The sequence below is a fragment of the Diorhabda sublineata genome, chromosome 5 (genome assembly GCF_026230105.1).
Source record: "Diorhabda sublineata isolate icDioSubl1.1 chromosome 5, icDioSubl1.1, whole genome shotgun sequence".
Taxonomy (NCBI): domain Eukaryota; kingdom Metazoa; phylum Arthropoda; class Insecta; order Coleoptera; family Chrysomelidae; genus Diorhabda; species Diorhabda sublineata.
In genome coordinates, this window is record NC_079478.1 from 13,186,915 (window position 1) to 13,210,946 (window position 24,032).

At 31.0% G+C, this 24,032-nt stretch overlaps 1 protein-coding gene across 3 annotated transcripts in view; it reads left to right on the top strand.

The window, feature by feature from the left end:
- The first annotated feature begins 1,064 nt into the window (after window positions 1-1,064).
- LOC130444212 (uncharacterized) overlaps window positions 1,065-24,032 on the top strand; it is a 57,762-nt gene continuing 34,794 nt past the window's right edge. For 2 of the 3 annotated variants that reach the window (XM_056779269.1, XM_056779271.1), the window contains exon 1: window positions 20,739-20,986. In XM_056779269.1, coding sequence (XP_056635247.1) covers window positions 20,912-20,986 — 75 coding nt within the window. In that variant the 5' untranslated portion in view covers window positions 20,739-20,911. Of the gene's footprint in view, window positions 1,425-20,738; window positions 20,987-24,032 lie in introns of those variants that run through there. The other variant, XM_056779270.1, reaches the window with a different exon arrangement.

Here is a 24,032-nt window from a genome sequence, read left to right on the forward strand (position 1 = left end):
TCACATCAAACTCATAAAAAGCAAACTCATTTCAAGGAAAATGTTTGATCAGGAATATAGAATAGAATAGAATACCATCAGTTTGATAACATTCACGGGGGGAAGATGCCAAAATGTTAAAACTACGTTTACACAAGTGAAAGAAGACCCCGTCTTCGATTGCAGATTGTAGGAGCAAGTGCTAGTAAGCTCTGAAGACGATCACATGGTGTAATAACGAGAGCCAAACAATGTAATTGGGAGGGTTGTTATAGTTATAGCTGTAAACAGTATATTTAGTTTGCAAGATCAGTCAAAATGGATAAGTCATTGATCCATCACTAAGATGTAGAGACCAAATCTAGTCCCCACCGCCGAAAAATTCAAGGTTCAACTTTCAACAAGAAAGTGTTTCAATTTTATTAAATGATCTACAAAAGCAAGCCACAATTACAAATGTTTATTATGTACTTATTACTCCAAAATTACTTGAGGTGATAAAAGACTGCTGGAGGGAAAATTTGTGCATAGGATAATACCCATTCACAGATCTGCTATCACAATAGGTGCAATAACTAAAGCTGAATACAAATAATGACGTTATATCTGAGGTAAATCAGTGGTTTGCACAAATTAGAAATGCTAGAACATCGTTAGCAAAAATGAGTTAACCTTAAGGGTGACTATATTAAAAAATCAAAATGATATATTTGTCAACTTTTCATTGTAAATGAGATAGGGGGAAAGAAAATGGATGAACCATAGTACATCCACTGCTTTCCAATAATTACTGATTCAAGTAGAGGTACTGCCATTATTTACATCAAGATTATGTAAGAAATATTAAGTTTTTGGTAAATATCATAAAGTAAATAAATTCTCCAATAGATCGAGTTTATTAGTTTTGTTTTTCAAAAAACTGAATAGTTCGTTCAACGAAGAAAAGAGAAGTGGATATGAAAGGACAGTTAAATGAAGTTAGTTATTAACTGTAGTTATTTTTCGTATTTCCCTGACTTGTGAAACATTTTGAGATTTAGCAACATCGCGTAATTACTTATCGCACGCTGTCTCCATTTACAACTAAGAATTTTACATTCGCCGTACGAAACGAAACCGTCCAGACCAAGCTACACTCTAACGTGGTATCCGAGTAATCGCTGGTGTCACTTAGCGAACTGTTAAAATAAGAATTAACACGCGGTATCGTAAATTAAGTTGACGAACCGTCAATAAAGGAGACTTTAATCGGAATGGTACAATTTGATCCAGTTTAAAGAAAAATAAATTATTGAATTAAAAACTGGTGAGGTAGGTAGAAAAAGAATCGCGAGTGTCGTTATTATATTATAATTAGTGTTTCGGATTATCTATTCAACAAAAGTGAGATGGAAAGGAAAATTTCCTTGCAAGATTTAGCTAAAGAAGTCGAGGATAGAAGAGCGGTAAGAACTATTACCTTTATATATAACAGTAAAAAACAATATTTTGTAGATATTATTCGTTTTTAAAAATTTAATCAAATGACACAGCAAAATCAGTGGATTGATAATTAAAATATAATATTACATAATTAACAGGTAAAATTGCATGTATCCGCTCAAAAAATAATTGTAAGTAATTCAATAGAAAAATTATCTGAAACAAGCACAGTTCTTCAAACAATAATTAATGATAAAATTTCAAGAGATCAAATATTACGAATGCTTCTGTTCTACATTGTTAATTATCATCATACGTATTTGCTAATTTTCCTGTTTTCACTTTCCATTTAGTAGCTTGGTGTATGAGAAAAAATAATAAAAAATTTTTTTATAAATAGTTAATATTATCAATTCAAAAGTTTAAATAAATCTAATGGTCTCAACAGCCAGTAACTATACTATGTTGAAATAGATTCGCAAGTTATTTTGCTGTAAGTATATGTTTGCCGGGATACTCTTTCATTATTTCATTGCCATTGTTTAGTTTGTCAGTAAAAGAACATAAGACTTTGTGGTAAAATTTTATTTATCTTACATTAAATGCTACAATTGAGTTTAAGTATTAACGTATGCGTTCCATTAATAACGAGGAAGGAAATATTGTATTCATTAGTAGATAGAATTGATTTTCTCCAAGTTCAATGTATGTAAAACAAGATCTCCGCATAACATTTTGTATAAAATCCTATCGTATATTTAGGTCATAAGGAAAAAGGATTTCAACTTGAGCATATCGTAAGTTTATGCGATCAGCTGAAGGGTTGTTTCGTTTGTTTCTTCAATATTTAAAGTTATTAACCCCGTACACGGTTATCTTTAATTCTTATGAGTAGGCAGTGTACAGGTTAGTCGAGCTTGGAGTGTTCGAAGAAGAAGAAACTAAACTAATGAATAGTTTTAAATTTGAAATATCCGCCTAAAATAAAACTCGACTACTCAAAATCTCGTCCTGGGCTAGAATCCGCGATCAGCTTATATATAATCTCAGATCTAAGTTTCCGAAAACCATCAAGCCGAAGATGTGAATCCTCCATGGAAACATTTTGTTATAATATCATCTGTCTTTTGCACTACAATTATTGTGATACAAATCCTGTTCGTTCCTCTCGACGGACATTGTAAATATGAATGAGAATATGTATAACAACAAAAATTATAATCATAAACCATATTTACACATTACATATATATTAGTACTACAAAGTGTGTTCCAAAGAGTAATAAATTTAGAAAACATCCCGAAGTATGTCAGAACTATCGTGTGATATGGTTTAGAAATGCTTAAATTTTTTAATTTAATTAGTATTATTGATTCCTAAAATTGTATCTTGGAAATAAACTATTCAAGAAGTTAAAAACAACGACTTCCTCAAATTGTGAAAATCAATGCCATTCAGCTCCTGCAGCACTATGAACTTATGAGAAGAGACTCAATAAAAAATCACTTTGAGTTATTATAAGATGATAAGCAGTTATATAATTTACTATATTTTAATATATCTACAAATCCTTTATCCAATATGAGATACAATGCGACCTTCACTATTTGGAAAATTTGAACCAGTAAACAAAACTTCTGTAACATATATTTTGAAACAATTTATCTTGTCAAATATATCCGAAAATGTGTCCTCCATTTACTCATTCATATTAATATTTTTATTTCCTCTTCAATTTAATTCAATTTTTTCTATATGAGCGCAGATTTTCTTTCGTTCTTCTTCAAAATGAATTCAAATTTATGTCAATTTGCCTTTTTTAATGCTTGTAGTAATGTACTAAAGGACCCAGAAACCATTAAAGTACCAACCCAGCAAAGGAATGGTTAATATACTTACAATTATATCATATCCCATTGAAAATTGGCGAGACATCAAAGCTTTGTTGAGAAATAAAAGAGCTAAACAGTTAGAAAAGCTAAAAGAGAAAACAGGACATATTAAATCTCATGGAGGAGAGACGAAAACACAAAAACAATAATCATAATGAATACGAAAGAATAGAATTCACAAAGAAATCAAGGGAGCAAAGGAAATGAGGCTTCGAGAGTCCTGCAAAGAAATCAAACATCTTCAGACCATACGCGATAATTTCAACATGAAAGAACACGATATATCCAACAACTGTGAGGAGATTCGCGAATCTACTGACTGATTATACGGTTGAGCACGTTCTCGAATCCAAAGTTGAGAAATTAAAATCAAAACCAAGAAAAAATCCTTCACCGATGTTCTTCGACCAAGTCTACCAAACTCGGAAACTTCCCAGTGATTGGCACAAATAGATCCTCCTCACCTTACCCAGAAACAACAAAGAAGTGCAATGACTTAACCGATCAATTTACTCAATGATTCACACTTTGAACATAGAATTTGTACCAAATGTGAACACAATATTGGCAAAGAGCAATTTGGATTTTGTAGCTCACTGAAGCCGTTTTCTGTATGAGGATACTACCATAAAAGAGTTGTGAGTTTCGAAAAAATACTTCTATAAGTTTCATCGACTTCAAAAAAGCGGTTGATCGAGTCAAACACGCAAAACTTTTCTAATGTCTTAAATCGTATAACGTATACTATCATGGTATGCACCTTTTGATAAACTTATATCATTGTCAAACAGCAGTAGTTAAGCTAAATCAATAAACAGCGGAGTAGAACAGGAATGTGTTTTATCACCCCTATTCTTCAACGTTAACACAGAGATCACATTTCGCGAGGCAGGATAGAGGAAGTAAAGAAATTATAAACAACGTAAGGTACGCAGATGACACTGCCATAATTGCAGAAAACATGGAAGACGTGCAAATTCTGTTGGACAGAGTGCATTAGGGTGATCGAAGATGGGTCCGTCTTTGGTTTATGATGTTGTATTGTTATTTACATCATGGGTTATACAAATTGCGTTATTATTAATTTGTTATCTCTAGAAAATATTTGTAGCCAATTACAAATAAAGGTGACCGCACTAATGCGGATAGTAGCATTGGTATAAAATCGCGAATAGATTATCTACACTGTTAAATTCGTTTTATAAATATAGTATAGGAATAAAAATTATCTTTTTCTACGCCCGTTATAATATTCACGTTTTTTTTAATTCATTGCAAAAAGTGTGAAAAAAAGTACCGTAGCGGTTCATTTTTTCACTCTTTTGCGTTAAAAAAGTGCCGGAATTTTTTTTTATAAAAATAGTGGGTTGTGGACGCTTTCTTTCTTATGTCAATTCGTTTCTTCGATAAACTGTCACACTTTTATTACTTGACATTCGTTCAAGAAAATCTGTTTTGTGTCTAATTAAAAGGATTTTAGTATTATTATTAGTGATGGAAAGTAATAGTGAAAAAAGTTTAAACTGCACACCAAAAGATGTTGTTGAATCGGCAACGACTGTGAATCTTCTCCCTGAGAAATCCAGTGAACAGTATTCAAAATAATATAATTCTTTTATGGAGTGGCGTACTAAAAAAGTATAACCAGCTTTACAGAATGAGTGTTACTAGCTTACTTTGAAACTAAATCAAAAATGTGGGAGTCTTCAAAACTTCGGTCGACTTATTAAAAACTGAAAGGCAACCTAATGGTAAATAACGACGTAGACATCAGTAAAAACTCGAAACTTATTGCATATTTGAAAAATAAATCAGTTGGCTATAGATACAAAAAATCTAAAACATTTTCCCGTGAAGAAATAAATAAGTTTCTGTTGCAAGCTCCAGACGATCATTATCTCATGCATAGCAGCAAAACCATTTTAATGTAAGCTTAAATATTATTTGTAACATCTTTCAGGTTCCTGTCAAAACAGATCATTTCTTTTTGCAATATATAAATGGAAAATGCAAAACCCAAGTTGTAGGTATCAATACTTTTTAAAAAATTATTGCAACATATTTGAATTTACCTAATCCAAAAAACTACACTGGGTGTACATTTCAACGCTCTTCGGCGTCTCTATTAGTGGATTACGGTGGTGATATAATTCAACTAAAGAAGCACGGTGGGTGGAAATCCAACACAGTTGCGGAGGGTTACGTAGACTATCAATAGCAAATAAAATGGATTCCGCAGTAAAAATTTTAACGGGAACGACTAGTTCGACTTTCGACAAGCAACATTGTAAATGTTCACGATCCTACCAACAATCCAATAAGTACTAATACAACTATAGACGATGTTATTTCTTTGAACTCATTAAATATTGCCAATTCAAGTACCAATAGTAATGTAACTTCTTCTTCACTTCAAATTAATAATGCTCACAGTTGTATTTCTAATATTTGTATTACAAAATAACAATTGATAAAAGCTTTGCCGAATTTTTTTAAGTCTACGAACGTAGAAAAATTTTTGTATTAAACTCATGAGTAAAGTAAGTTTTATCACTCGTAGGAATTTATTTATAATTTACTCAATGTTGCATAAATAACTATTTCTAGTTTCGACTAATATAGTTATATAATAAACTTTGCTTTAGTTCTTTCCTTACCATAAAATACTAAGGTATTCATAAATAATGACAAAAATACTTTAAATTATGTTGAAAGACGATGGGTTGTCCTTCAAAGGCTCCAAACGGACGATACACTTTTATCCTAACAAGCGCGTAAAAAGGTCATTTAACGTGTAAAAAGAAATACTTTTCCAAATTGGACAAAAGCAAACGTACCTTAATTGGATAGAAGATATAACAATCCAACAAAATATGATTCATCAAAAAAACTGAATGGAATTTTATATGTTTAATCAAAATGTAGACGTACACATTATGCATAATTAGTTTTTAAAAACTGGTTTATATATGGAACTTTTTCGTAACACTTAATAAGTAATTGATTACGGAAAAATCCGTTGTAGAAATATATTTAATGGTACAAATAAACTTTCCCGACAAGTTTTGTTCGATTTTACAATGTTCGAGTTCAGCTTACCATGACTTTACTTCTTGAAAATGGGCTTTTATGTTAAATTGAATTTCCATAACATAAGGAGGATTTTGTTATGGCGTCATATTTTTCTGTATAATCATTTTAAGTGAGAATTGAACAATTTATTGCAAATGCGTTTGCGTGATTCCAGCATAATAATAAAAAATTATATATTACTTATAAACTATTTTGCGGAAAAAAGCTATTTTTCGATTTGTTATATTTTCCCATGATTTCGCAATAAACAATTTTTGACACAATAATAAAGCAAAAAGCCATTAATTGTATATTTGGTATAACTAAGTAAATCCTAATTTAAAAAGAGTGAGATACTGTCTATTCTATTTACATTAAACCTCCAATTAGTATGAAAGATTACACAGCAAGAAATCTGTAAATGACGCCAATTGACATCACCCACTGGTTTGCCCTGTTCTCTGAGCAAAATGGTCACTTACCATTGAGCACATAAGCTTTGAAAATGTAATTGAAAAAATTTATATCTTGATTTGAAAAACTTAACACGAGGATATGCAAAAAGTGCATCTGTCTATAGCACAATCAAAAATGGGTCTGCCACGTATTAATTGTGTTTTGAATTTGATGATTAGAAACGGAGTATGAGTAGATATAAATAATGAAATTCTGTTATAATCTGATTTTATTATATATATTTATAAAGTTTAATTTAAAGACATGTCTGAGAACTGTATCAAAATAGTGGCAAATTACTTTTTGCATATATTTCAAGTAGTTATCTTGTATCTTCATGTTTCGGCTCAAAAGAAGGATAAATTTGAACTCGTTAGAAGTTCTGCTACTGCTTTCACCGTTCAAGATGGTTTGCAAATCAGTTGAGGACAAGGAACAGGCGGAACGTTCTTCGACTTCAAAAACAGCTAAAAATATGCCAGAATTGGATAAATTAACTAGATAAATGGACTTAAAGTTTCGTAGTCTCTGCAAAGACTCTCTGCAAATGAAACGAGTGCCAAATTTGTTCCGACAATTTTATTTAATCAACAAAAAAATCATTCAATCATTTGCTCAAATATGAAAGATCCCATTTCCAAAATCGTTACTAAATAAGAAAATTGGCTCTGATGCTATGACCTTAAGACAAAAGTTTTCAATGAAAAACCAATAAAAAACATTACTTTTAAAATACCCGTCAGTCAAGGTCATTATTTCTGATTGTGAGTGCATATTACATCGGTCCAACGGAAACAATTTTAAACTGCAAATTGTACAACGTGTACAACGTGGGCTCTGCATCGTTCACGAAACGTTAACAAAAAAAATTGGACCAAATACTTTTTTCTTCATCATGATAATCCTCCATGCTGCACGTAGCTTTTGATTTGTGAGTTTTTGGCAACTTAACTTTTTCTTGTTTGTTCACATACACCGTACTAATCAAATTTAGCACAAATATGCCTCAATGTATTTGTTTTAATATTATTCTTAACATTGAGAAGACTATAATAAAGATAAGGAGGCATGCATTTAATGCGGGGGTTTCTAGCAGACTGGATACTTTTATGTTACCAAATTCGTCGTTTTTTCTATTCCCCTCGTATTTTGTACTAATACAATTGGTTTTCAGTCAAAATTTTCATAATGTATATATTTTATTATATATAATAATATATTAAATATTCTGTATTTTAGTTTAAAACGGGGTCACGTTTATTATTTTGTTTGGATTCAAAACTTACTTACTGAATAGTTTATTATTTCTAAAATTACAATTATTTTATCAATAAATTTTGTCGTAAATTCACATTCAAACAGTTTTACGATCTGAAATGAACAGAGGAAGAACTGAAATTTCATGAAAATAACAAAATTTTATAACATTACTGAATATCTATATACAAAAACTTCCAAATTAAATCTGAAATTAAAAATATTCATAATTCAAATTTACGGTCACGCTAAAATATCTTGTTGTTTATAAAGGTGAATTAAAACTATTTTAATTTTGTTGATTCTAAACTGTTTCGGAATCACTTAAAAAATAGCCCACGTTTCTATCAGCAAAATTAATAAACTGATAATAACTTAATAATGAATTTTCATTTATAAATAATATTGAGGCCAAATTCCATCCAGCTTGTTAACTTGTTAAAATCCAACGGTTTTTAGTTGCTTATAAACTTAATTCATACATTCAAATAATATAAACATACACACATGTTCATTTGAAAACAAAAAAAACGCATTAAAAAGAAAAAAAATCGGAATAAACAAAACAGTCTAGACGGGACAATATTAATTGTTTGAATCGACAATAGCCTTTCTTCTGATTAGTGTCGAATGTAGTGGAATTTTTTAAAGATACAATGGATTTAATGAGAAAGTAAAACTAATTAACTATGCAGAATTTGTTTCCGGTATTTCATTACATTAAATATTAATATAAAAGGCTACTCTGTCCCTAACCTAGAGCTATCAACATTGCATTTTTAAATACTATATTTAAGTAGTAAGTTCTGCCACAAATTAAATCGCTCTTATCACAGAATAAATAGTGGTATACCAATTTGTCAACGTCTATGATACATAACTTTGTATGAATCATTTTTTATACTTTCTGTTCCTTCTCCTAAGATAAAATATACCTACACAAATCTGAAGAATAAAATTGTGTAATATCAGGTTCTAGAGTACGTCGTATAGCATTTAGAATGAATTATAGACATCAGCTCATTCCAGGAGTTTGGATTATATGAGAATAATACAGATTCATTCTGAAAACGAAAGATGCTACGAGGTGGAGATCTTCTTTAGGAATTTTCCTGATGATTCTAAGAGTACCAAACGAAAGTTGTTTTCCTTCCAAGGAATTAGTTGTACAACGACATTTACCTAAAATCAAGTACATTTAGAACCATAAATCATTATTCATAGTTATATTTCTATAATTTATTTTTATATAGAATTTTATTTCTAAACTAATATAAGTAATTCAAAACCATCATCACAGAACCCCTTTTACAAGTTTATAGAAATAACGAACTGTATGAGGCATCGGGGTGAAAGAATTTTAGCGAAAACTGATTCACGATCAATTGTGATCTATACTTTCTTTTGAATCAGACATATGGACTTTATAATATAATTAGGAATTCAATAACTATTTTTCTAGGATTTTGTTTATTAAATATTATTTTGACTTCATAACAATTGTTGAGCATGTTATATAGAAATTGTTTAGTAGGATTTTATATTTTATTATGTATTTGTAATATTATGAAACATAGTTTGAAACCGATAACTCGATGTTAGATATCAATCTAGATGTAAAAACACTGGTCGATAATTCTTCAACATAACTTAAAGCCGGTACTACACGATTCGTCCAACATTCGCGTTCTAACGAATGGCTGAACATTGGTCGGAATCTTATTTAAACTCTAAAGAAATGGAAACGTGGCAAAACAGCATTCAATATATATGAATTCTTTTAAAATAAACTGGATGATACCGGCAACTTTGATTTTTGACAAGAAGTGTGTGTAGTTGTACAAACAAGTGCTGGTTCCAACTTTCTTCCAAAGTTGGGTGCTCCTTTTACGCTGGTAAAGAAAAAGGACTTTCCATGGCCAATGTTGGAAGCAAAACATTCGTCGAATAACATGCGCATTATGACCACACGATGCGTCTAATCATACCAGAGTCCAACTTAGGTAACATTGGACACATCATGTGGTACCGCCATAAAAGCAATGCAACAGCGACACGATTTCGATATGTCATAAGCAGGTGACAAGGAGCTGTTCCACCAAAACAACGTGTTTTCTACATTCAGTTTATACAGTTTAGTGAGCAATGTCATCAGGTGAAGATAAATACGAGTTTTCGTTGCTGCTGAAGAACCGAAACCCAGGAAAGTTCTTAATTTTACCGGATGTTACAAAAACTGCATAAGCTTTCTCGGTCATATCTCTTCTAGAATATTCTGCTAGTTTCTAATTATATAAGCAATGATAGTTTCTAACAGCAACTACTAATTTTCCATGATGGTTAAACATGGTAGATATAAGCTGGTGACATCGTGTCGCTGCTGCGTTCCTTTGATAGCACAATGGTCTCAAAACTATAAACATAATTTTCACAATATAAATTCCAGCCAGCCTAGTACTATGACAAATGTTAATAAGCAGTTTTCCCCTCGTAGATTTTGTACCGTACCACCTGGCACACTCAGTAATCATTTGTCAAGTGGTAGACTTTGATTAATCACAAAACTGTATTGTTAACTATATGACACATCTAAATCGTTCAATTATAAATTCATTTTCAAATGTTTAAACCGTATGAGAGTCTTTACATATTTGAAACGAAACAAGCGTAGCGTTTTAGTAAATAAAAATCAAAATATTTTATTTTATTTCTTATATATATTTTATTTCTATTATTCTTCAAAATTAAGAGATGCACCTACATTTTTTGACTATAGATTAACATGAGATACATATTTAGAAAAGATAATGTCAGAGGATTATAACAATTTTGGAGTTGAAGAATTGAAGCAAATAATTTAGTAACAGGACTGACGCCCCTGCACAAAGTTCGAGAACATTTAAATGGCTAATTTTATATCTAGATCAATGGAATTGGTCATTTGAGAAAGATCTCATATCCAAAAAAGTAAACTTGTAAAAAAACCAGCTGGTCCATAATTTAACATGATATATTTTTTTAATCTATTTATGTTTCTACGGAGGTTTGGTGAGATAATTCAACCATAATAAACGATGTTGGAAATGGGTTGTTTTTCAATTAAGTATCTGAAAGATAAGTTAATAGGTATAGAAAAAAAAGTCAAATTCATAATAAATATTAGTATTTTATTTTTAAAATGATATAGATACATTTTTCAAACATTGTTTTTCAAAAAATGCGATGTCTTCTTGTGTTCATAGATCTTGTTAATTTTGATAAGTAAAGATACATTTTTGCGAGTAGGCACTGATGTTGGAAGTTCTGGCAAACCAGTTCCTGGGTTTTTCGAGTCTAAAATTTGTTCATTGAGTCCACCAATTTAGATGTTCACTTAAATTTGACTTAAATGAAACTTCATAAAAGCTGTTATGTTTATTTAATTGGACATAAAATGTTACTTAAATGACTCAATTATGGAACACTCATTTTGTGGCCATCAAGAAGTTAGGAATCAAACGAAAAATGAGCAGTTTTTGTGTCACTCATTTACTGTTTTTATACTGTGAATTTGACAGATAACAACAAAAACGGGGTGGAAACTAATAATATAATCCTGCTAGCGTAATTGTTTCAACCTATTAAAACATTTTCGTTAAAAATGGTAGAGATTACAACTACATCAACATCTTTAACTTAACATCATTATAATAAACTTTCCAGCTGTGACAATCTAGAAATTTTAATTTTCAATAAATTTAATTGAATTAAGTATTGAACTTATGAAGAAACTAACTTCAATATTTTTTATTAGAAAACAAAAAACACAAACATTGATAATAGTCAATAGCAAAATTGTTATTGTTATTACTTTTTCAATAATTAGTAACTTATTTACATTTCGTATATCGTGTTATTATTACTTATCACGTGCATGCCGACAGTTACGAAAAAATAACAAAAAATCGATAATCAAAACACACTGCCACCCAATTTATTCGGTGAACGTGTATAACAATCTATTATAAACATTCAATTAATATAAAATAAAAGGGAGCTGTAAACTTTTTATGAATATCTGGCATTTCAAAAGTTAAAGTGATTTTAGCGAAAAATTCTATTATCTGTATCAGAAAAAATAGTTCATTATTGATTAGTTGACTTAATATAAATTCCAAACAAAGAATTTGTGATACTGAAATAACATCAAAAGCTCATAAAATCATCTACGAGGATGGTTCCAGAAGTTCCTTTCATCTATACAGCATATGTTTCAAGTTTAAAGACGTTCCTCCACTGGTTGGTGCTTTTGTATTTACCGATAAATTTATTAATGTAATAAATGTATATCCCCTTTATAAATTTAATTTTGAAACAATTATGGTGAGGTCGAAAGTCATGTTCCCCTCCTATTCAAGCTCGCACGTAATTAATAAAAATATTATGATATTCATATTGTCTAACTACACTAACTATTTATTAAACAATTTTTACTGACGTATCAAAAAGTCAAAGTGGGACAAACAAACAGGTAAAGGTAACATTTAGGTTACACGATTCAATTGTTCAATTTATACATCAGAAATTTTTGCCATTTGGCAAGCACTTTTGTATATTAGGAAAAAAACGTTGGTGACAGTGTAATAATAAGCGATTTGAAATCATCCATAGAATCCGTTGCAACAAAAAGCATAAAAAACTTTCAAAACCCACTAATGTGGAATATTAAAAACTGCTTGTGGATATTTAATCAATTAAATATAAAACTTACTTTTATATGGACTAAAGGGCATGCTGGTATTGAAGGGAACGAAATTGGTGATCAACTCGCAAAAGAAGCAATTGGAAAAAATAATATAGAAAAATTTTACAACACCCAAGACATACTTTGACATTGTTGATGTTTAACAAAATCACGTTACGTCTTTTCTGTAAACTGGGACAAAAAATCGTGAGGATAAAATGATTAACCGTTCATAAATAAATAAAAACGTTTCACAAATAATGATCACTACTTTATATTTTGACCTTGCTACTAGACTGAAATGTCACCATACGCGATACAAAATCAACACTATAGAAGAAACTCAAATAAGAATAGATCGCGTTATTTGTCAACAAACCAACAAAATTGTGTCGTTGAAACCTACCAGTATTTTTTTATAAAATTAGCTATTAAATGTAATTTACTGTCCTACAATTGGAATAGCAAACATCACCTTTATGGCAATATAATTAGCAATTGATAACATGATTATATTTAACAACTGTCTGTCAACAATGAATTGATTCAAGGGAAATATAACACTCGTGACATAGGAGACGTAAATATAAAATCACTCTTATTCCTTCTTTAGGTAAAACTATTCAACCAAAAAAGATCCAAAGCTCATCTAATTGAAACCGTTATTTTCATTTTGTTTGGCGCCTACTAGTTGAGGCAACGCTAATTCTAAAGTTAAGAATTTTCTCTTCTTCTATATAAACTTCGGATAAATCAAAATAATAAGGAATTTTTTTTACGATGAGTAGATTTTGTGAGTGAGAAAGTTTGTGAAATGGAACAATTTCACGAACAAAATAAAATCACTTTGACACACACAATGTCATTATACTTCAAATGTCATCATCCAAAACTGTACTTCCGGTTTCTAATAGTTATGATAATACTGAAGATTCTAGTAATCCGTTGCGAAGCTCAGTAATGTCACTGGGCATTAATGTTAGCAATTGTAATTCCTAAAATTATTATCAGGATGGATTTTGTCAGATTTTAACATAAGAAAATTTAGTGTTAAAAATATTTTTAACGCGCTTCTTCGTAAACAATCACTTTTAACACTGTTGGCTGTCATTAAACTTGTCACTTTTAATGGCAGTTGCACAAAAATGATTCCTCGATCTCATGACAACGAGGGCGATAGAAAGTTCGGCCACAAAAATGTGGAATACGGCCAACTCGGCCACGTTATAGGGTGCTATTTTAAAACAAAAAAAAATGAATTACATAATATAAAAATATTCCAGTTGAGTGGGGAAAATTGACCAATATAATTGTCAGATTGGTATATGTAATATATTTAAATAATTTATTAACTTCAAAAATCATGACAGAAATGGTAGCTAAAAACTAAACATTGTAAACTATATATCAAATTATTCACATAGCAGAAAACCAAGCAACCGATTTTACGAATTGAAACTTAACCTAACCTAACTTATGACAGTTTTCGGCCGAGTTTACCAGTGAATTTTAAACGATCTATGTGAAACCGTAGGTCAGGTAATTAGTTTAGTCTAACTTACTTCCCCGGGGTAACATCGGTTATGAATTGGAGAACTAGTTAACATATGAATTGAAAACAGAAGAAGCATATAGTTTTCCAATTTTCTCAATACGTCGACTATTCCCTTAGGTCAAAACTATATTGTTTTAAAACGATACCACTCTATTTGATCTACGATGTGTAATCAATAGAAACTGTAAATCATTTTATTAAAAACGAAGTAAAGATTGCTTTAATTTCTTTAAAAGTGTTACCCTTGGCTAGCAATTCACTCCTTCCAACGTTGAATTCATGACTTGGGAGTATTTTTGCTTCATTCGGAGTAGCTTCCATGTTACAATTATTAAGGAGTAAACGTACATAATTTTGCAAACATTTTAGGTTTAAAGCTGCTTTATTATCACCATAGAGAGATTTTAATATTTCGTGAACTTGAAACAAAAATGAAAAGGAATACGTTGCTCAAGATCTATTAGTCACAATAGAGACACTACAAATACGTTCTCAATAAAAAATCTGACGCAATGGATTCACATGCTGGTATCAACTCTGAGGGTATGATACGTACTAGTTGAACTAGATGAAGATAATTGCGAATATATGAATTCATTCACAATGTTTTTTCAATCTAACAACTAATCAAAACAAATATTATTTTTTACAACTATTTTGAAATTAAAATCACATGAACATCGATTTGCAATAATAATATTTTTCTATTCATACGGCCACCATTAAGAATCCTCTCTGTCACCTCTTACCACGTAACATTACATCCCAGTGTGGAACTCCTCATTAATGGACCTTCTTAGTATTTTGTCCATTGAACTTGGAGCACCATTTTGTAATTCGCATAGTTTGGAGATCAACCGTGACATTGTCCAACCAACTCATTTTTGACCACTCTTCACATCAAATTATAAATTATACGAAAACATGTTTCATTACCGACGAAAGAAACTTTTATAGTTTTATTTGTTTCGAAAAGTAAATTGCATAATATCTGGAAGAGGGTCTGCTCGTTGTATGATCGCTAGCTACTACCTACTGATGAACACCCCATTATGCTACCATCCATTGTTGCGAAGTGAGATCAGTCTTCTTCAATCTGAATGATGTAGTATTGGTAACGTCCATCGCTAGATAAGTGCAATATACAGTGAAACAATCGACACTATGAATTGTTAATATCAGTCTCAAAATTCACTTCTCCAACTTGAGTTGACTGAGTTTACCAAGTGATCTTAGAGACACGAAGGATTACAATGAGTGAAATTTCTACAGAAGTTCAATACAAGAATACTGAATACTGTTAGAATACTGAATAATGAAGCGAATAGCGCGAGTCCTAACGCATTAAACGAGATATGACAATGAGGGAAACAGTTTCTAAAAGTATATCTCTACGGAAGTTTTATAGTTATGGTACCACTCCCTCTAATCAAAAAAAGTTTAAACACAGTGTTGATCAGAAGGAAGTTAATAGCTACGGAGTTTTATGAGGAGAAACAGTTGCTTCATATCGAATAAATTAACAAAGGAAATTTATAGTGGGACCTTGCGTCGCTTTTTGAAGCGATACATAACAAAAAAAGAGACATGCTCACAATAGAAGCATGATCCAGAACCTCGTGGTTAAGCTTCCAACTAAGAGGTTAAAGAGACTCTAAGATCCTAGCTGTGCTTATTGGCGGCAAACACGTTTCCAGTGAGTGGTCTATCAGATACAATAATTTGAGAACCTCTGGATTATGCTTATGATAAACATACTGGAATAAATTTTAATAATCATATATTTTTGATAAGCTGTTGTTTTTGATATAGCACTTCGTTCACAAACCCTTGCCTTTGTCTCTTTTTCTTTAACTGGAATTGCCCTATAACATTTTCTAGTTCAAAGCTTTTTCATTTGACCTGATAGTTTTGTCAATTAAAACTAATTATTTACAATTGTAGACAGATAAGAAATAGGCAAACAACTTATTCAAAGTCATCGTGCTCAGTATCATTCTCAGTCAAGTTAATGATAATTCTATTCAAGGCTGTGACATTTTTCATATAGTTATTTCCAATGATATATTATGTTGAATGCATTTTCCAGTTCGAACAAGATTTTTTAATTCCCTAATAATAAGGATATTATTCACATTCTTCAACATTTATTCCCATACCATAAAGGATTTATTTTCATTAAATTATGAACATTATTCTACCCAAACTTCGATTCGTACTTTAAAAATCATGTTTTACATAATAGAAAAGAAAATTAAACGACAAAATGTATTACTTTTTTTCTTTAAAATCTGTCGCTACAAATTTATTCATTAGTTTTAATAATAATTTCATTTTTTTGTCACAGCTGTGTCTATTAAATAATTAAAATGATGTCGTTGAACGTTACATTTTAATTACATCTGACTTATTTATGGTCTCATAGCTTAATGTAAAATTTTATTCGTGTTAATACAGATTTCATCTTGGTACGAAGTTTTAAGGTAGACAAATAAAAACAAATTAATGTTTTTATAAATATTCCCCATTAAGATCAATATACTTTTGCATGGATTTGAACCAATTGTCGAAGCATTTTTTTCCATTCCTACTGAGGTACCTCCAAAACACGTAACCTTTTTTAATGTGTAGAAAAACGTGTACCTCGCAATTTATCTAGAGAATTAGAAGAAATCATTTGGTGCCAAACAAGAACTATCGACGGATAGATACCACCAATTAGACACTTTGACGCTTTTGTTTGAACTGATGTGTGATGGAGAATGATTCGTCTTATACTTCTAGCAAACCATTTAGAATTGACCGTTCCACGTAGGTCTAATGGAACGGCGGCAACATGTGCAATTATTCCGAAAAAACACCGACCATTTGCTTCGAAGTGCTTGTGAAAGACCTACACAATCGATTGTAGTCGCGATCTTATAGATGTCTTTTGAAGCGCGGCGATTGAATTCGGGAAACCAGCGAACCACGGTGTCTCGAGATGGTGCTTCATCAACAGAAAGCGAAGTGGGATGATCGGCACATTGTTGTTACTTTAATCCACTTCCAAAGTCATAGAAAATCATCGCACGAAAATGTTTGCGATTTGATTCAATTTTTTTACCAAGAAGTATCTGTAAATAACTCAAAAATATCAAACTTTATGATGGTAATATGAACTAGTCTGAATACCACGAGGAACAACCTCTAAAAGGTACAAAAACTGGCTTGTTTATGTGCCCAACAACTCTACTAGATGTGATTCTAAATCTCCCATCTCTCTACATAATTCTGGAAAGCGTAGCAGAGAAAACATCACTTAGAATATTCACAAACGTAATAATCAAAGAGAACCCGTACCTAGATAATGACTAACCCTGGGACATGTCTCAGGACAATAGAAGTATCTGTAATCAACTCAAAAATGTCAAACTTTATGATGGTAATGTGAAATTTGAGATAATCACATTAGTGTTGTCATATCTCAAAATTTAAGTAGCTGCCCTCGTAAACAAATAAAAGTCAAACGGTACAGGATGTTGTGAGTAAAGTGGCATATGATCTGCTTTTTTTATTTGGATGTTTTATTTGCTTTTATGTAAGTTGCTTCACAAAGTAAAATGGATCGTAATCCCACAATAACTTTATGGAAGTGATGATATCTGTTTTCAAGAAAGTCAACCGAAAATCTCCACTGGTTTACTTTAATCCAACTTGATGTTTTGAAGCTTTCATTTTGCTGGGTAGAATAAGAGAAATAGCAGTCCATGTAACTATATGATGTAAAGTTCATTTTCATTATAAAATTTTTTAACTTCATGAGGTAGTAATTGTATGTGTTCGAGTAATTTATCTACATATCTACAATAAGGTAACGCATTCTCTTATTATCGATATCAAGGATTATGTTTTCGAAATTGCATAGATTTGAATTTAATCTAATAAGTAGTTGTTTGTATTCACGAAGCATATAGAATTAGAATATGAGCTAAATTTAAACCTCCGTTTATTAATTAATTTAACTTCGTTTATGTAATGACCTCTCCCAAAAAAAACCCATTATACAAACTTTAAACAAACAGTCGAAAATAATCACCTATGCTTGTGAAAGCCAAGACGTTTGTGTATTTTTCTAGACACGTTTGTTTCCCCTTTCAACATATTTCTCAAATTATTCAAAACAAAACTATAGTGGTGTATAAAGAATTTTGATCAAAAACACATATTAAAATATTTTCAACATGATTAATGAACAAAATTAAGGTAATGTGTATATCTATTCATCAGAATGTATAGCCTATTCCAAGAAATTCTGTCGGATACTTACCTGTAATAATAGTTAATAATCCCAAGCAACTAGTACAGGTGAATACTCAGAAAGCCCTAAATTACTCAGATAATTATAACATTAAAATAATATTTAATTGAACGAATTTGCTTTTAAAGATTTGTTTCGACATTAAGTGCTTTTAAATATACCGGAAAACAGTGCTATAATATAATACGAGCAAACAACATTTAATATTGAGATTTGTTCATGATACTATGTTTAAATCTGTGAGTCATACAACACTGCGACTATCTCCATACTATACAATATGAGAAGGGAACCGCTCATGCACAAGATGAGATGTGTAACTAAGAACAGTGCTGAACTCCTGGAAACTACAACATCAGACCTACCAACGAAAACTCCAACTTCATTTAATCATTAGGAGCTACCCGGTCCTCCTGATTTAGTATTGCTCTCTTTCCCTTGTCCTGTTTATGCCTGACAGGCTTTTCTGTTATGTTTTATCTAATCACTTTTCCTTTCGAGTGCCGTATCTCCTTTCTTTCGATGATTTTTTTATGTACCCTAAAGGATATTGTGCAAGATCCCTCCAAAGCTACGCCCACTTTGCATACCAGAAGAAGCTACAAAAAATGTCGTACATCTGCACTTACTGATACATATAGAATTTAACTATATTATAAACTACTCCTCGAAATATATTTACCCCATGATAGAAGAAAACATGCAAAAAGGGTTTTTGGAAACTGTGGGCGAATTAATCCGATCACGATATGAATGATTGAAACATAATCTGGATCCAGTTCATTATTCTTTGTGTGATAGGGACTTATCTATTCCAGAATATCGTGGGTAAATGATATCACTTGAAGAGTTATTCCGTTTTTTTAAGTTTAAAAATTATTGATTTATTCTCGTGAACAGAATAATGAACAAGTTACTGAGGCTTGCGATTTTTTGTACTTTTAGACACAAAAATACACACCAGTAAGAAATAAGATAAAGATAACCGAAAAGAAAAGTTATCAACTATTCTAATACAGAACTCATTCATATTTATCACGTTAGATGTTCCTCCAAATGATATTTTATCTAGAGTGTAGCGTTAAAATTATCTGTTCAGCTCCCCCGCTCCTTTTATTAGACCAGTCGACTCTCCACTATAGTATTTTAAGCTCAAATTTTCAAAGATGTTGTTCAAGTGGCCATACAACTACCAGACAAGGACTAGATGGTAATGAAATCTTTGCCCATGGTAGAATGTAAAGCTTGTATCTCTGGACTACCATAAATTCGTAAGTCTGTGACATCATTAATGAAAACCAAAAAAAGAATTGGACCTAAACCACTGCTAACTGGTAAATTAGTAGAAACTTTACCATTAACTCCTACCAGTTGTTTTCTACATTCAAGATAATATACAAATCATTTTAAAGGATCACCTCAGATGCCATAAAACTTGATAATCAGAATTTCATCATAAAAACAATCGAGAGCCTTAGCAGAATCACAAAAAAAACCGAAGCCGTATAAAATGTATTATTAAGTGAGGAATTTAATTCATTAAGAACGGAAAACGTAGCGTGATTAATACAATGTAGGAAATCAAATTGTTGAGCTTTCAAGATATTATAAATTAAAAAAGAAAAGGCAATAGTCTTTCAATTAACTTCCATAAGATTGGTAATATGCTATAAGATGCATTTTTTTTGTCACGCTTGTGCAGGGGAACAATTATAGCTGTTTTTAGACAGCTAAAGGAAAGCCATTCGTTGATTAGAGAACATAAAATTTTGATCATCAGATCACATTTAAAAATAACTTAGCTGATAACCCATTGATGCCGCGGGAAGTCTTGTTTTGAATTCTGAGTATGGTTTGCTCTAGCTGAAATCTATCTACAGGTCTGCGGAACAGACTGTCACTGATTATTTTAGAAGGAACTAGGAAAGAAAGAACATCACGATTTGGAGATATTTTAGAATTAATATTCTCACTAACTTTTACGAAATTATTGTTAAGTTCAACTAGGTCGAGGTCAATAGTTAGTTTAACGCGTTTTGTTCCTCAAATAATCGATAACTTGTTTGTGAAACAATAAATGTAGTGAGACTGTAGCAAAGCAAATTCATGGAAATAGTGTAGATTTCATTTCAATGTGCCTGTTTAAGGGCAGACAGAGGAATACGATATCAGCTTATACAGATAGAGAATTCAGGAAAAAATAGAGCTATTCATACTTTCACGTGTAATTATCAAGTTTTTATTTGAACGAGAAATGTTACCATCTGGTTTCACAGTTGCTGTTATACAACTACAGACATGGACACTCAGTGTTACTATAGACAGTCAGGTAAGTTGTGTAAAGAATAAAGGCAGACGTAATTAATAAATACTTCGAAAGGAATCATTTTTCGTTAACGTACAATGGCACTGATTAATATGTTGATCAAATTTTTTTAAATCGAGATATTTATTCGTTTGAAAGAGATTGATTAGACACATTTATGCATGCTATGTTAGAGATAGATGCGCTTATGAAAAAATATTAGCTTCTGGATTCTTTTATATTGACAAGCATCATGAATCAAATTTTATATCATCGTAAAATCTGAAATAGAATTGTGTACATATAATTAAGGTTAAATGTTACATAAGATTGAATTATTATATAATGAAGTTTAGCAGTTGTACTTAAAAAAATTGTATATATTTATCAATTCAAAATTATCATTAGAATTTTATTTTCGTCTTCAATTATAAAGAAACAGACGTAATGAAAAATAAAGTACAAACTTGTTAATTGAAGGTTAATGGGGAAAGATTCAAAAAAACGATGAAGGAAGCAGCAGAGCTTTGCCTAAAAAATCCAAAGCAAAAAAGCAATAAAAATGATGATAGAGTGCAAGGCAGCTCAGAATTTTGGAAATAAAACAAAAATTATAAGGAATAAATTTAGAAACCAACAAATAAGAAGAGAGTAAGGGAAGAAAAGAAAAATTTTAAAACCCATTTGCATACAAAATAAGACTACGACAACTAGAAAAACATAATTAAAATATCACTATGCTAATAAAGAGAGTATAAATATCTATAAAGACAAAGAAGGCCAGGTTATAGAAGACGCAATAAAATGAGCATTTTATTTTAAATATAGATTAACAAGACTTTACACTTGGGGAATACTAAGTAGGCTTTAGAGCAGGCCGTGAACAGTGGAAAAAGGACTAGGCGATCTCTCAACTATATTATATTCTTACTAGCTGACTAGACATCAAAAATAATTATTCATATTTTTACTATTAATTGGTCGAGAATATGCCACATATAGTTGTCCAAAAACCACTTTGAATCCTAGTTCGAAGAACTTGTTGGCATTGCTGGTCAATTCCTCACGTTTGTTTACTATGAATCTACGTGTTTCTCTTCCTTCTAATTGTCTCTTTTGATTTCCTTAAACTCGTTCTTCTTGTGATTGTGATTGACATAACTGCGTCGTGCTCACACGAACATCTGCATTATTTTGTTCGTCTGATATTCGTGCTCTGCTGATATGCATGAGATTTGATTGTTCGACAACTCAAATTGGTCCCTTTAAGTCTTGCTGGCATTGCTGAATGTACATATAACCTGTAAATAAATAAAATGACTCAATATTGTATTCGTTTGCTCATTATTTGACTTACCTTTCACATTGATAGAATACGTATATTTATTAAACACGTACACGTTTCTGTTTTGATTTAAAACTATTTGCAAAAAATGTTAAGTATAATATGTACAGGTACGATAATGGCCGTTGTTAGCGGGAGCTCACAACACGGGTTTATTTACATGAGAGTAAAAACTATATTTTCAGTTATTAATAGATAGTTAAAAGTAAAATTAACATGAGAGTTGCACAGAAAAGTCGTATAACGATACGTTTAACAGTCACTGCTTCGATCGATACAAAAAGGAAATTGAAATTATAAATAAGAATTTATGGTACTATAATTATTATATTCCATTGCCATCTTGCAATCGCATTGCGGATCTGCGAATAAAATAAAAAAATCGCGATTGAAAAATAGGAGTTGATGGTAGAGACAAAAAAAATAAAAATCTTGCCAAAAAAATTGAAGATTATAATTAGCAAATAGAAAATTTTATCTGAAAAATAAAAAAAAATTAGGAGTGAATTACCCTTAACATTTAGGGGAATGAAAAATAGATGCTCGATTCTCAAACCTACCCGATATGCACACAAAATTTCATGAGAATCGGTCAAGCCGTTTCAGAGGAGTTCAATTACAAATACCGCGACACGAGAATTTTATATATTAGATAATATCCTATATTTTATACAATATTATATTAGAAATAGTTATCAGGGAAAGTAAAATACAAAAAACAGGCTCCACCATAAATCACAGTGCATTATATACGCCGATGACATATTGTTATCAACAAGTTAGAAGAGAAAACTGAAAAAGGTTCTTAGTAATTCTGTGGATGAAGCAGAATCATTTTTTCACAAATAAATACATGGATATGCGCAAGAAGAAACAGATAAAAGCGTATATTATAAATATACAGCAACTGGAAAAAAAATTAATCAATTTGATCATCTAGGAATAACCGTTAGATCCACGAATCTAGAAAAAAAATGGAAAAGAGAATAAAGAAAAGAATTCTGAAAGTTAAATACTTTATTGCAAAAAATGCTCCAAAGGCTGTCAAAATCATAGCGTATAAAATAATTATAAATCCAGCAGTTGAATATACATCAGAAAGCTAAGCAATTACAAAGAAGGATGAGAATGAAGTGGAATGATTCGAAAGAAAATTTGTCAAAAAATATATGATGGTATCAAAATAATATAAGTATATGGAGAATACGTACAAACAGAGAACTAATGATGATATACAAGAAACCGAAAATAATACAAATACTTCGATCATGAGTAGCACAATGGTTAGGTCACATTGCCAGAATGTGACAGTAGAGTATTGGGGTGCTGAATAAAGGAGAGAGTGAGAACAGAAAAAAATAAGCGTTGAATAAAAAAATTGTTACAAGCGGGATATAGATGTGGTAGGAATTATCGAATAGAGAGAAGTAGCTAACGACTGACCGAGGAAAGTGGAAAGGAATAGTGAAGACAAGACGATTGATCTAGAAAATACGTAGAGGTCTACAATATTTATATACTGCAAGCATTGAATCAGTTCTTGAATGAAAAATTGAGAATTGAGATTAACTACCTTGAGGGACTGATCTAACTCCAGGCTAAGTGACTGTAAAGGTCATTAACTAATATGAAAGCAGATATCATGCAAAATAGTACATTTTCTTTCTTAGATAATTCATAGATACAGTATCAGCAGTATTAATTAGGTCAAATTGTTACAATCCA